The sequence below is a fragment of the Neophocaena asiaeorientalis genome, unplaced genomic scaffold (genome assembly GCF_003031525.2).
Source record: "Neophocaena asiaeorientalis asiaeorientalis breed wild unplaced genomic scaffold, Neophocaena_asiaeorientalis_V1.1 scaffold29, whole genome shotgun sequence".
Lineage (NCBI taxonomy): Eukaryota > Metazoa > Chordata > Mammalia > Artiodactyla > Phocoenidae > Neophocaena > Neophocaena asiaeorientalis.
This window is the reverse complement of record NW_020174423.1, coordinates 2,611,538-2,626,393: the sequence shown is the minus strand read 5'-3', so window position 1 is coordinate 2,626,393 and position 14,856 is coordinate 2,611,538. Positions and strand designations below refer to the sequence as shown.

Genomic DNA, 14,856 nt, shown 5'->3' with positions numbered 1-14,856 from the left:
TCCCGGCGCGTTCCCCGGACCTGGCGCGCCGCCGGCGCCCGCCGCCCCAGTCGGCCCCGCCGGCCTGAAGAGCCAGGGCAACGAGCTCTTTAAAAACGGGCAGTTCGCCGAGGCGGCTCTCAGGTACTCGGCGGTGATCGCGCAGCTGGAGCCTACAGGTGAGTGAGCTTCGCCCGCGGGGTCCCTGTCCCCTCGGGCTGCGGCTCGCGGGACCTAAAGGGGCCACCGCGGGAGAGGCGCGGGCCACCTCCCGATTGACAGGCGCTCGCCCTGTAGGTTCCTTCCCAGTAACCGAGGGCAGGGCGGGAGCGACTCCACCTCCGGGAGCTGTACCTTGGAACGCGTAGCGTGTGCCCGGGCGGGGCACGGTTGCAGCGGTCCCTTACGGGCTTGGCCTCTATGGCCACTGCGGGCACAGGGAGGTCCTCGGAGCTGCATTAGCAGCGGGGTATAGGACTGCAGTGCCGCGGGAGACCTCAGCTGTCTGCTGAACTGTGATTTCGCTAATGGATTTTAACTGTATTTAATTAAATGTGATTTTAGGAAGTGGAAATGCAGATGATCTAAGTATCTTATATTCAAATAGAGCAGCATGTTACCTAAAAGACGGAAATTGCAGTGGCTGCATTCAAGATTGTAACAGGTAAGCTGCCCGTTTTCAGCTTTGTCAAGAGATTATCATTTCACTGTGATGAATGCAGTATTTAATATACTAAATTTTCTGCATAAGAGTCTAATTAAGACATTTAAGATGTGTTAATTGGTTAACACATAAAACTCGTAAATCCTTTCACATATATGAAGACAATTATAGAAGATTGTGCAAACTTTTTTCACTTCCACTGCTATCACGTTAATTCATACTCTTTTTCACATCAGTCTCAGAGTACTGGAGAAGCCTTCTAACTAGTCTCTCTGCGTCCTCCAATCCACTGTGGCATCAGAATAGCTTTTCCTGAAGCATTATTTTGTGCAGACTGTTTCAGCGGGTGTTCAGTGGCTCTGTATGGTCTTCTAGATAATTATAACCTCCTCTGTCACCACACTGCCCCCCAAAAAAGCTTTCTCCTCCCATTTGGTTCACATCTATAATGCCCTCTGTACATCTTTGCTTTTCAGAAATCCTTCCTCTTCAGCTTCCCCATCCTCTCTGCTTTCCTGATCACCTCAGGCTCTGGTCATCTGCATGGCTGTAATGCTTGCACTGTCACTCTCACACCTGTAGGTACTTATGTCATCCACTGCATTGGATTTTAAGCTCCCTGAGGTCAAGAATCATGTATTATAGGGTTGCATCCCTCAAGCACATTAGTCACCCATGGTACTCAACAAGTTACATGCTGAGATGGATGAATATATTTACATGAATAAAAAGTATCATTTTACCATTAAATAATAAGCCTGCTTCAGGAGCCCTTTGGAAAGAAGCTACTGTTAGTGCATCTAAAAAATAAGAAGCCATATGTACTGGTTTAACCTTCACAGTTGTGGTTTACTCCTGTAGTCTGGTATAATTGTTAATATCATCCCCTTTCACTCTCAGAAGCCCTAGTTTGGACAGTAGCATGTGTGGACACCTTGATTATAAGGTAAACAGTTTTTTTTTTCCATTGATAGTATCAGTTTATTGATATGGATAAAATCTTGCTGGTATCTGTGCCTGCAGTTTAAAAAGAAGGCCGTGAGCTGCTTGGATTTTTTGCCGATTTTACATATTCATATTTAAAATCAATAATATTTATATTCACATTGGTCTGACTCTAGACCCCACCTACTGCTGTGCTATCTCACACTAGCTAATTGTTAGGTTTTCAGGATCTTGTGAGTTGGTTGAAGTCAAGTTGGTAGTTGAAATCTGCCATGGTTGGAGTACTACTATAATACCATGAAAATTGGCAAATGCCCCAAACCTGGGCCTCTTTTCTCAGGAGAGCCGGTTGTTACACATTCACCGCTGCCCATAACTAACAACAAGACCACGTGTATTTGCAGATTATGAGGCACGTTGTGATTTGCAGCTAAGAACCTTTCAGTTCAAGTGTGTGATGGTAATATATTACCCTTCAGACTTGGTCTTCCTTCAGTGAGTGAGTTCAGGACTCTAGTTACAAACAGTGGACTCACTTTATCCTTAAGTGAGAGTAAGGTGGCAGACATTTTCTTGCTAAAATGTGTTGTTTCAGTGTAGACCCAGGAGGAAGTCACAGAGGAGACTCTGGGGTCAGGAGTGGGGGTGGTCGCTAGAATGGAGGTTTGCCCTGGAGGAGAGCGGGGGAGATTGCCTGCAGGGGAGGGAGGGAGGGAGGTGGGTGGTGGTTTAGGTAAGGTGTCCTTAGTTAAGAGCTGTGTTCTAGGCTGAGGAATCTGGTTCTGCTGGTCAGTACTGACCTTTCTAGAAGCCGACCTACTTAGATGTTTTCTTTGATACCTGGTGTATGAGTCTTAGCATAAGGAGCATGGTGTGATTTTACGCCAAAGCAGCGATTCTCAAACTCATTTCAGTGCCAGGGAAACCATGATTTACTTATGTGAACATGTTGAAATATGGCTGTATTTAAATATGTATAAACTAGGAACCAATTATTAGCAGAAGGATGACTGTTTTCTCTTCACCTGAAAAAGATTACATACATTTTAAAGGGAGCCTATTTTTTAGTTTTTCAGTTAATTATCTTTGCTCCTTGGAGAGTTGTTTCCTGTTGCAGGAGCACTTATTACAAAACAAGTGGTTGCAGCATTCAAACAGCGAAAAAGAAAAACTGCCCAGGGCAGTTTAAAATAAGGGAGAGGGGGAACCTATGAAATACCTTTGTATGCATTTTTGGGGAAAAGTCTTTGATTTTAAGTGTCTACACTCCTGGGGCCTACTCTGAAGCACTTCCCTTGAGCTCTTTCCCAGGGGCTTATGGAGAGCAGCTGCTGGGAGCCTGAGGCTGTTTGAGGAGCTCAGTGGCTGCAGGCCCTGCCCTCTCCCCTGAGCATCTCCAGGTTTCTAGGTTAGGCTTCCAGGTGAAGCATGAAACAGGGTTATGACACCTAAGAAAAGTTTAAAACCAAATGATTTTAAACAATAAAACAATTTCTAGAAATAATTCTAGAATTATTTCTAGAAATTCTAGAATTATTTCTAGAAATTACTTGTCATTCTCATAATTGCTTATCAGCTAAAAGAAGAATCTTCACTGTTCCCATCTGTCAGAGAATCTTTTTGGGTTATCCAAACCACATCAAAAATCTTTCACTGATTTTCCATTGAGGGTATTCTGACAGAATCAAGATGAATGAATGTTGCCTAGTAATTCTCTGCTTTTTCTCATCTTTGTTGCTCACAGACGGACTTGAAATTAGAAGACGATGTGTTAACTTGAATACTTAAGCTTTTGTAAACTCTGGTTTAAAAGTTCTCTGTGTTTGTTTTTATGAATGGATGTGCTTTTTTTTTTTTCTTTTTTTCTTCTAGTGGAATTCTCACTTAAAAGGTCACATTCATTTTCAGGACTGCGGTTAAAGAGAAAAAACCTTGCATTTACTTGGTTGGGCAATGCTAAAAATTAAATGCATCATCTCATTCAGTTTTAGATTCCACGCCTACCTCAGGTCTCTCTTGTGGATAAATAGCACCTTGGGTGTTGGAAGTCTTTGGTAAAATGGGGGTAGTCTTGTGTTTGTGACCTATATTTATAATCACTGTGTAGTTAATATTCCCTACACATTTAACTAAGGTAGATTTAAGGCAGTGGTACAGATGCCCAGAAACCTGTTTTCTAGTGTTTGAGTGTTTTTAATAGACTTTAATTTTATTTTTAAAATAACTTTACTGGTCACAAGAGTAATACATACCTATTATACAAAAAAATCTTAAAACCCAGCACAACGCAAAGGAGATCATTAAAATCATCCCCAATCCTAACACTCAGGCAAAGCAAAATTGGTTATTTTTCAAAGAAATGAAGCTAATTACGTTTAATGACATTTCTAGAACAAATTCTATGATACACAGCTGAGGAACACACCCAGTTGAGTATCTGTACGACGTAGAGCAGCGGTCCCCAGCCTTTTTGGCACCAGGGACCAGTTTCGCGGAAGACAACTTTTCCTCGGATTGGGGGGATGGTTCAGGAAGTAATGCAAGGGGCTGCGAAGATGGGGAGCGGCAGATGAAGCTTCACTTGCTCACCCACTGTTCACCTCCTGCTGTGCAGCCCGGCTCCTAACAGGCCGTGGACTGGCACCGGTCCGTGGCCCCGGGGTTGGGCATCCCTGAATGGCAGGTGACTCTGAGTTCCTTTATCTGTGGTGCTCTTGTTTCTGTTCGTGGTAGAAAGAGTGTAGGCCCTGCAGGTTCATTTGGGAGGGGTTTGCCGAGTCCCTCCAGTGGCCTGGCAGTGATCTAGGCACTGGGATACAGTGATGATCAGCTCCCGCAACGCCAGTGCTTTCCTGCAGCTTAAATTCAGAAGAACGGGCACGTGGGCAGACTGCTCCCTGTGTCTCTCCATTTCCTCACCTGCAACATGAACATGTTACTATTTACCTTGCAGGCTTGTTGTGACATTAGATGAGAATGTCTGCAGAGACTAGCAATGGCAGATGTTGTCGGAGCTTCCTCCTTCCAGATCACTGTAGACAGGAATAGACAGCAGATCTCTAGGACTGTTGGGGAAAAAGTCAAGAAGCCCTCACTCGTCCTTTTCCTGAAGCAAGTTAAATGTCTGATATATAAAATGCTCATGCATAAGAATTAGCAAACCTTTATCCCCACTGTGGGCAGTCTGGCACAGAGATTTGTTAGTGGATTATAGCTCTTCGTAGGATCTCTGCACGGAGTACTTCTTTACAGTTTCAGTTGATTTTGTTAAAACTAAGAGTACAATAGTTTTCATTCATAAATACAATCTTTTGATTGTATTCTTTGTTTCAGAATATAATGAAGTGCCTTAAGTAGTGAGGTAGCTTTAAGCAGTTACTTCAGACAAAACCAAGGAACATAACCTTGAAATACATCTCTAGTGATATTGGAAATGCTTCACGGACTAAAAAGTACAAGGTGAAAATTCATGACTTGCAAGAAATCATTGGGTACTTACTCCCTTGATTTCCTCGGGTCTATGTTTGAAGCCCTTTGGCAGCAAGTAAATCACAATCACCTGTATTAAGTTTTGGAGAGCTTATTTTCAAAATGCAGTGTAGGTTTTGTGGTTCTGTGCTAAGTGCCTTATTAAATACATAGGTGCAAATAAAAATTTTCCTTTTAATCTGTCAATAACAAGAACCTGTTGAAAGCCTACTCTGTGCTTGGTGCCATGATGGGCTCTGCTAGTACACAGGGGAGTGGGAGGGAGGGCACCGCCTGCTGTCAGGGAGTTCAGTCTCACTGGGGGAAAGAGTAAATGCCAAAGGGCTTCGATACTGTTTTAAAAGAAAGGAAGTAACCACAGATTTGATTGCTCTGCTACTCTGGGTTTGCCTTTCTGGTATATTGCCAGATCCCCAAGGTAAAATATCAGATATGAATGCATGTGAGAGTCCAGTCCTATCGGATACATTCAGTTAGTGTAAGTAAGGGAGTAATTTTCAAAACAAATGACAGTGTAATATTTCTGTCTCCTTTAGGGCTCTGGAACTTCGTCCATTCTCAATCAAGCCTCTTCTTCGACGAGCGATGGCCTATGAAACTTTAGAGCAGTATCAGAAAGCTTATGTGGATTATAAAACAGTGTTGCAGATAGACTGCGGAATCCAGATAGCAAATGACAGTGTTAACAGGTAACCTGATCAGAGACAGCCGCCTGAGGTCTAGTTGTTTTCTAATGGAACGAGATTTTATTTTCCTCCCCTCCTTCAAGAACGATGTCAAAGTGTAGACGTGTTCTTCGTTATTGGCATTACATGAATGATTGTCTTCTTTCATTCCTTCAAAACCAAATGGTTTTGATGGATGTCTTCATGGGCCTGCTAGATATTTGTGTTATGTGCCCTTTAAATAGACACTCATCTAGGATGAGTATTAACTTAAAATGGCAAAATAGCACAGAATTTGGTTCTAATTTATATTATGACCTATTTACCCCCCGGGTGAGAATGGGAAGGTAAGAATTTCCAGACTTCATAAATTGCTTTCAGGTGAACTTTGAAAATTACTACTTGGATAACATTTCTAGGTATGTAGAATATTTTCTGATCCCATTTGTCCAAAGTATAATTTCTTCCAAGTATGTGTATATTACACGGAGCCTTGTGTTGGTCTAGTGTACCATGCCCCACTCCCCACAAAAAGACAGAAAGGGAAAAAAAAAATGACATAGCCTCTGTCTTTAAGTAAACTAGAACATAGCTAGGGGGAACAACTTAACATAAGACAGATTCTCCCCAAGTGTGAACATTAGTGAGGTGGGGATCACAGAGAGGTGAGGCTGCCTCTGTCTGTGTGGGCCACAGTTGTTGGAGAGGTGAAGGGCGTTGAGAGACCACAAGGGGACCTTGAACAAAGCTATGGAAAATGAGAATGGCAGGTTTCAGATTAATTCCTTTTTTGAGATCCTGCCTTACCTCCCCACCTGGTCCCGCTGCACTTCGGAGAAAAACTCTTGGAAAGATCCGTGTGGAGAGTGGGCAGCCATTCCTTGGTGCTTCTACTCTGTGGTCGCTCAGGACCTGTCTGGTCCCAGCCTTTCCGGAAGTAAAGGGTAGATATTGGTTATTGGATCTGAGTGGAACCAGATGGAACCATGGGCATTCACGGCTTGGTCTCCATCCTGTAAAATCAGGCGTGCCACTGAGAGCTCTCCAAGCCTTTTCTCCTGCTGCACAGCTGCCTCGCTGCACGTCATCTGCTGCCTCCTCATATGTGTCTGAAGGCTCTTCTTCCCCCTTTTTGTTTGGTTAATTCCTTCTTGTCCCGAAGAAGAGGACTTTCCCTGATCTACCATCTCCCCAGCACACGTGCCCTTCAGGCTCCTCTCCTACCACCTATGCCTTCTTTCCATGTTGTTTGTAAATTCTCTGCCTTCTCTTTTTGTAAGTTCTTTTTCTCTTATTCTTCTAGGAGTTCCTGGAGGTCGGGGTTGTGTTTTAATCTGTCTCTGTAGTTGCGGTACTTTGTACAGTAGGCATCCTCAGTAAAATTGTGTGGAATGAATGCATTCTCCAACAGACAGAGCGTGGCTCACCCCATGCTGTGGAATTCTGCTCTTAATTTGCCCATCCTCTGTGTGGGAGTCTCCGAGATGGTTGGGGAAAGTAGGATCTTCTCCCAGGGTTAGGGGTTCGCATGAAACAAAGAAGCATCTGACAGAGAGACAAGGGGCCTGTTGAGGAGGTGTTTTAGGAAATCTGGTTCATAATGATAGGCTGAATGGTCTGAAGGGAGGAATTTATGTCTGAAAGACTGGGCATTCACATTTCTGAACCTTCTGCATTATACTTTGTTAAAAAATTGAAGTAAAATTCACATAGCAGCTAAATTAACTATTTTAAGGTGTACAATTTAGTGGCCTTTAGTACACTCACAGTGTTGTACAGCCACCACCTTTAACTAGTTCCAAAATATTTCATCCCCAAAGGGAAACTCTGTCCCCCTTAAGCAGCCACTCCTCATCCTCCCTTTCCAAGCACCTGATCTGCTGTCTCTATGGATTTACCCTTTCTGGATAGTTCATATAAATAGAATCATACAACATGTACCTTTGGCGTCTGGCTTATTTCACTTAGCATAATGTTTTCAAGGTTGGTCCGCGGTGTGGCATGTATGTTGACGTCATTTCTTTTTATGACTGAATAATATTCTGTTGTATGGATGTATCACATTGTGTTTATCCGTTCATCCGTTGATGGACCTTTCAGCTGTTTGCACCATTTGGCTGTTGTGAATAGTGCTGCTCTGAACATTCATGTGCAAGGTTCTGTTTGCATACGTGTTTCCAGTTCCTTTTGGCGTACACCTAGGCATGGAATTGCTGGGTCATATGGTAATTCTGTTTAGCTTTTTGAGGATTGTATTGTAATTTTTATATGTACTCAAGAAGATTCTTTTACACAAATTGACTTTTAAGACTCATTCATTTTTTTAAATTGAATGGCTCTTGCTGATACATCGTTTTATAAGATGAGGAGGCTTTGTCTGGTTTTGCCACATGTATCTTTGATAAAATACCCATTTAGAAAATTTCACTATACCTTTTCATGAATCCCATATTTATGCTTGCTTTGCCACCAAAGCCACAGAAGCTTTTTTTCTTCTTAAATTTAAACATCTGTGCCTATTTTGTATGTGTCTTCCATTAACCATATCCCTCCCCAGGAATCTTACGTGTTACATTTCCCTGCATCTACTTATTTATTCCCAGGCAACACATCATCTCTTTTCAGCTGCTGCTTCCTTACCTCTCTGCTGGTAATACAAGTTTTGCTTGAAAATTCTTTTATTCTAAAATTTTCTTTCTTTTTCTTCTGCTGCTGTGGGTGGTTGTACATTTATTTTTTCAAATTTATTTTTTACACTAAAATATATGAGATGTGGTTATCATAGCCAAAGATCACTATTGAAATTTCGGTTTATGAAATTGCAGGGAAAGTGTATGTATTACATTTGCCTCTATATATAAATATAAAATTTTTTTCACAGAAAAAGTACTACTGAGCTAACTAATTGGAATGCATTCTACTAATTACCAGTAACTACTATCAGTCTTGGAGACCACCTTTTTAAAATTATTTATTTATTCTTAACATCTTTATTGGAGTATAATTGCTTTACAATGGTGTGTTAGTTTCTGCTTTATAACAAAGTGAATCAGCTATACATATACATATGTCCCCATATCTCCTCCCTCTTGAGTCTCCCTCCCTCTTTTGTCCTAGTGCTGTGAAAAATACCAGTGGTAGTTTGATAGGGATTGCATTGTATCTGTAGATTGCTTTGGGTAGTATAGTCATTTTCACAATGTTGATTCTTCCAATCCAAGAACATGGTATATCTCTCCATCTGTTTGTATCATTAATTTCTTTCATCAGTGTCTAATAGTCTTCTGCATACAAGTCTTCTGTCTCCTTAGGTAGGTTTATTCCTAGGTATTTTATTCTTTTTGTTGCAGTGGTAAATAGGAGTGTTTCCTTAATTTCTCTTTCAGATTTTTCATCATTAGTGTATAGCAATGCCAGAGATTTCTGTGCATTAATTTTGTATCCTTATACTTTACCAAATTCATTGATTAGCTCTAGTAGTTTTCTGGTAGCATCTTTAGGATTCTCTATGTATAGTATCATGTCATCTGCAAACAGTGACAGCTTTACTTCTTTTCTGGTTTGGATTCCTTTTATTTCTTGTTCTTCTCTGATTGCTGTGGCTAAAACTTCCAAAACTATGTTGAATAACAGTGGTGAGAGTGGGCAACCTTGTCTTCTTCCTGATCTTAGTGGAAATAGTTTCAGTTTTTCACTACTGAGGACGATGTTGGCTGTGGGTTTGTCATATATGGCCTTTGTTATGTTGAGGTAAGTTCCATCTGTGCCTACTTTCCAGAGGGTTTTTATCATAAACGGGTGTTGAATTTTGTTGAAAGCTTTTTCTGCATCTATTGAGAGGATCATATGGTTTTTATTCAATTTGTTAATATGGTTTATCACATTGTTTGATTTGCGTATATTGAAGAATCCTTGCATTCCTGGGATAAACCCCACTTGATCTTGGTGTATGATACTTTTTTGTTGTTTGTTTGTTTGTTTTTTTGCTGTACGCGGGCCTCTCACTGTTGTGGCCTCTCCCGTTGCAGAGCACAGGCTCCAGACGCGCAGGCTCAGTGGCCATGGCTCACGGGCCTAGCCGCTCCGCGGCATGTGGGATCTTCCCGGACCAGGGGAAGAACCCGTGTCCCCTGCATCGGCAGGCGGACTCTCAACCACTGCGCCACCAGGGAAACCCAAGTGTATGATCCTTTTAATGTGCTGTTGGATTCTGTTTGCTTATATTTTGTTGAGGATTTTTGCATCTGTGTTCATCAGTGATATTGGCCTGTAGTTTTCTTTCTTTGTGACATCTTTGTCTGGTTTTGGTATCAGGGTGATGGTGGCCTCGTAGAATGAGTTTGGGAGTGTTCCTCCCTCTGCTATATTTTGGAAGAGTTTGAGAAGGATAGGTGTTAGCTCTTCTATAAATATTTGATGGAATTCGCCTGTGAAGCCATCTGATCCTGGGCTTTTGTTTGTTGGAAGATTTTTGATCACAGTCTCAGTTTCAGTGCATGTGATTGGTCTGTTTATATCTTCTGTTTCTTTCTGGTTTAGTCTCAGAGGGTTGTGCTTCTCTAAGAAATTGTCCGTTTCTTCCAGTTTGTCCATTTTATTGGCATAGAGCTGCTTGTAGTAATCTCTCATGAACTTTTGTATTTCTGCGGTGTCAGTTGTTACTTCTCCTTTTTCACTTCTAATTCTATTGATTTGAGTCTTCTCCCTTTTTTTCTTGATGAGTCTGACTAATGGTCTAATTATCTTTTTCCATCCCCTTTCAGTCTGTATGTGCCCCTAGGTCTGAAATGGGTCTCTTGTAGACAGCATATATATTGATCTGTGTTGGTATCCATTCAGCCAGTCTTTGTCTTTTGGTTGGAGCATTTAATCCATTTACATTAAGGTAGTTATCGATATGTATGTTTCTATTACCCATTGTTTTCGGTTTGTTATTGTACGTCTTTTCCTTTTCTTGTGTTGCCTGCCTAGAGAAGTTCCTTTAGTATTTGTTGTAAAGGTCGTTTGGTGGTGCTAAATTCTTTCAGGTTTTGCTTGTCTGTGAAGGTTTTAATTTCTCCATCGGATCTGAATGAGATCCTTGCTGGGTAGAGTAATCTTGGTTGTAGGTTTTTCCCTTTCATCACTTTAGATATGTCCTGCCACTCCTTTCTGGCTTGCAGAGTTTCTGCTGAAAGATCAGCTATTAACCTTATGGGGAGTCCCTTGTATGTTATTTGTTGTTTTTCCCTTGTTGCTTTTAATATTTTTCTTTGTATTTAATTTTTGATAGTTTAATTAATGTGTGTCTTGGCATGTTTCTCCTTGGATTTATCCTGTATGGGACTCTCTGTGCTTCCCGGACTTGATTAACTATTTCCTTTCCCGTATTAGGGAAGTTTTCAACTATAAACTCTTCAAATATTTTCCCAGTCCCCTTCTTTTTCTTTTCCTCTTTTGGGACCCCTATAATTCAAATGTTTGTGCATTTAATGTTGTCCCAGAGGTCTCTGAGACTGTTCTCGATTCTTTTCATTCTTCTTTCTTTATTCTGCTCTGCGGTAGTTATTTCCATCAGTTATCTTCCAGGTCACTTATCTGTTCTTCTGCCTCAGTTATTCTGCTATTGATTCCTTCTAGAGAATTTTTATTTCATTTATTGTGTTGTTCATCATTGTTTATTTGCTCTTTAGTTCTTCTAGGTCCTTCTTAAACGTTTCTTGTATTTTCTCCATTCTATTTCCAAGATTTTGGATCATCTTTACTATCATTATTCTGAATTCTTTTTCAGGTAGACTGCCTATTTCCTCTTCATTTGTTTGGTCTGGTGGGTTTTTACCTTGCTCCTTCATCTGCTGTGTGTTTCTCTGTCTTCTCAGTTTGCTTAACTTACTGTGTTTGGGGTTTCCTTTTCGCAGGCTGCAGGTTTGTAGTTCCCGTTGTTTTTGGTGTCTGCCCCCGGTGGCTATGGTTGGCTCAGCGGGTTGTGTAGGCTTCCCTGTGGAGGTGACTAGTGCCTGTGTTCTGGTGGATGAGGCTGGATCTTGTCTTTCTGGTGGGTAGGAACCACCTTTTTTTTGAAACCAGATTTTTCCCAAAGACATAATTCAGTTTTGTTTTAAAATCTAAGTATGATATTTTGTAAGTTTAAAGTGATAATCAGGGATGTTATCTCAATATTATGATAGCCATTAGCAAATATCATTAATACAAGGGCCCTTGTAGTAGACTCCAATATCCTATTCTTTCATCTTTATGCATATGAAAACAAAAAGAGTGGATAATTTTAGAGATGTAAAAAAACACAAGGTAAAGAGTATCTTAACCACAGGTAAATGTTTCCAGAAGAAGCACTATTCCATGTAACTGCTACTCCTCATCAGTTTTAACAGCCAGTGTTATACACCTGCCTTTCGTATACACTTTGGGCATAGAAATTCCAAAGTACTTCTGATTATTCTCAAGAGTAATACATTATCAATTTAGTAATTATATGAAATGTTATGCAGGGGATATTTCTTCTAGGCCTCCTAACTTTTAGTTTTATACTTTTTTAAAAATTAAAATTTTATTGCATATACATTAAAAAGTTTTTAAACTAATTAGAAATGTCTTAATTTTTTCTTGTGATGCAAAAAGAATCTAAAGTTACATAGTTTGGGGCAATTTTTTTTTTTTTTTTTTGCGGTACGCGGGCCTCTCACTGTTGTGGCCTCTCCCGTTGCGGAGCACAGGCTCCGGACGCACAGGCTCAGCGGCCATGGCTCACGGGCCCAGCCGCTCCGCAGCATGTGGGATCTTCTTGGACTGGGGCACGAACCCGTGTCCCTGCATCGGCAGGCGGACTCTCAACCACTGCGCCACCAGAGAAGCCCTGGGGCAATTTTTAAGAGTCCTTTTTAAGACTGTTTATGTGGATAGCAAATGGCTTGATTGTGTGCTTTCTACAGGGAAGTACAGAAATGCATCGCATTTGTACATTTTACTCTTGATATGACCTCCACTAATGTAGAAAGCAAACTGCGTGATCAACAGAGGAATCTGATTTTCTTTTTAGGATAACAAAAATCCTAATGGCCCTGGATGGACCAAGCTGGCGGGAGAAGCTGTTGCCCATTCCTGCTGTGCCCACTTCCGCACAGTTGCGAGCTTGGCGGCCTGTGGCAGAGACGCTGCCAGACCAAGTGGGAGGTTCCCGCAGCCATCACCAACCGGGCATCACAGGTAGGGTAAGCCTACACTTATTTCTTCTGAGGGTTATCGGGAGCTGTGCATATATTTTCACAGTAAAGCAGAAGGATAAGTGCCTGAACTCAGGCGTCCGCTGTGGGTTTAAGTTAAGACCCTGTTCTCCCTCTTTCTAACTGCAGAGTCTTAGGAAGTTGCCACATACCTCCAGTGTTTGTATATGAAAGGGGGAAATATGAGTAACTGTCTCATGGAGTTATTCTCAGGAATAAATGGAGAGTTGCATATGAAATACTTAGCACATGTGCTGACTGTAAGCTTATAGTAGCCTCTTAATAAACATTAAGTCAGCATTATTATTAAAAATAAGAAAAAAGAATTGAGTAGCATATAGTTCTCTACACACCATGTATGTGGCAAGGCTAGTTTAATGAGATTGATGTTTTTGAAATAATCAAGCAAAATAAAGCCCTAGGAATCACCCTGGCTACTGTGATGAGATTGTTATAGAAAGCCAAGGAAGGAAGAGATAGGGGCATTAAGAAACTACCATAATAATCCAGTCAAGAGATAAGGGTGGCTTGAATAAAGAGGGTAGTAGATGAGGTAGTGAGAATTATTAGATTCTAGTTACAATTTAAAGGTAAAGCTGACTAGTTGGATGTGGGAGAAGAGCTACAGATAATTTCAGGGTTTTTGTCTTGAGAAAGTAGAAGGATGGAAGTGCCATTTATTAGATGGGAAAACTGCAGAAAAATTAGATTTGGAACAATCAAGCACTCAGTTTTGGACACATCAAAACCTACTAGACATTCAAAAGAACTTAGAGTTTGAGAGGGGAGGGAGGTTGTATTGACATATAAACTTGGAAGCAGGCAGGTTATGATATTTCAAGTTATGAGGTTAGATGAGATCACCAAGGTTTTACAAAGTATAATTGAGAGATCTAAAGATTAAGTCCTAGGGAATGCCATGATTTATTATAAGAACTTCTATGTACTTCCATATGAATTTTATAAATCTCACCATGCAGAAATTCAAGAATGTCAAAAATGCAAGGCTTTAATCTAAAACATCGTTTGGTTGTTTACATTTAAGCTTGGGGATAGGGCTATATAACATCTGACTTTGGTTTTACAAAGCAGAGAGGGAGTAGGAACAAAAATTGTTACTCTGTAGTAGCACCTTTCTCCCATCCTGTGGAGTGTTTTGGGGAACATGCCCAGGAAGATCTCTATTAAGTAACAACAAGAAAGTATACATTTTTTTCAGGCTGTGCCACCATGCCAAGGGAAGGGACCAGAGCCTCACAAATCATGAAATGACTGACAGAAGTTGGGGTCACATGGATCCTTGTAATTTAATCCCAGTTTTCTTATAAAATAAATTAAACGTTTTCAAAAAAAAAAAAAAAAAGCCCTACAACGTATATCTAGCAGTACCTCCTTCTGCCTTGTATCGTAGCTGTTCACATCCATACATACATCCCCACAGTGCTTATCTCAGAACTTTGTGCAGAGTGTTTAGTGTGGCTTCACGCTTGCCTTCTGCTTGAATCTGGCTGAGGCTCCATTTCTCCTGCCTGCTTAGGAACCCCATGTGTGTCTGTGTCGAGCTTCATCTTGCAGGCACGCTGAGCCATGATGTCCCAATGGCTCACCCTTTTCATTGCCTAGAAAGAAGATGCCGGGAACTTCTGCCAAGGCTTTTAGATGGTTCAGCAGTCCTGGGAAAAACATGGAGATCTCTAGCTTCTAGAATCCATTATTAATGGGGCCTGGCACAAAGCATTTACTCAGTAAAGGGTAGCTATTCATAACTAATAACGTGCATATACTAACCATACTATAGACATGTGATAGTGAATCGTCAGCACAAGAATAGTCAGCTCTTTCTGTTCATATTTGTGTACTAACTGTTAGACTGGATACCAAAGGCTCAGAAACA

The 14,856-nt window shown here is 41.1% G+C and overlaps 1 protein-coding gene across 1 annotated transcript in view; it reads left to right on the top strand.

The window, feature by feature from the left end:
* SPAG1 (sperm associated antigen 1) overlaps positions 1-14,856 on the top strand; it is a 93,840-nt gene that overhangs the window by 67,856 nt on the left and 11,128 nt on the right. The window contains exons 13-16 of the mRNA XM_024756572.1: positions 2-158; positions 544-643; positions 5,614-5,766; positions 12,779-12,945. Of these exons, the coding sequence (XP_024612340.1) occupies positions 2-158; positions 544-643; positions 5,614-5,766; positions 12,779-12,945 (577 nt within the window). The remainder of the gene's footprint in view (position 1; positions 159-543; positions 644-5,613; positions 5,767-12,778; positions 12,946-14,856) is intronic.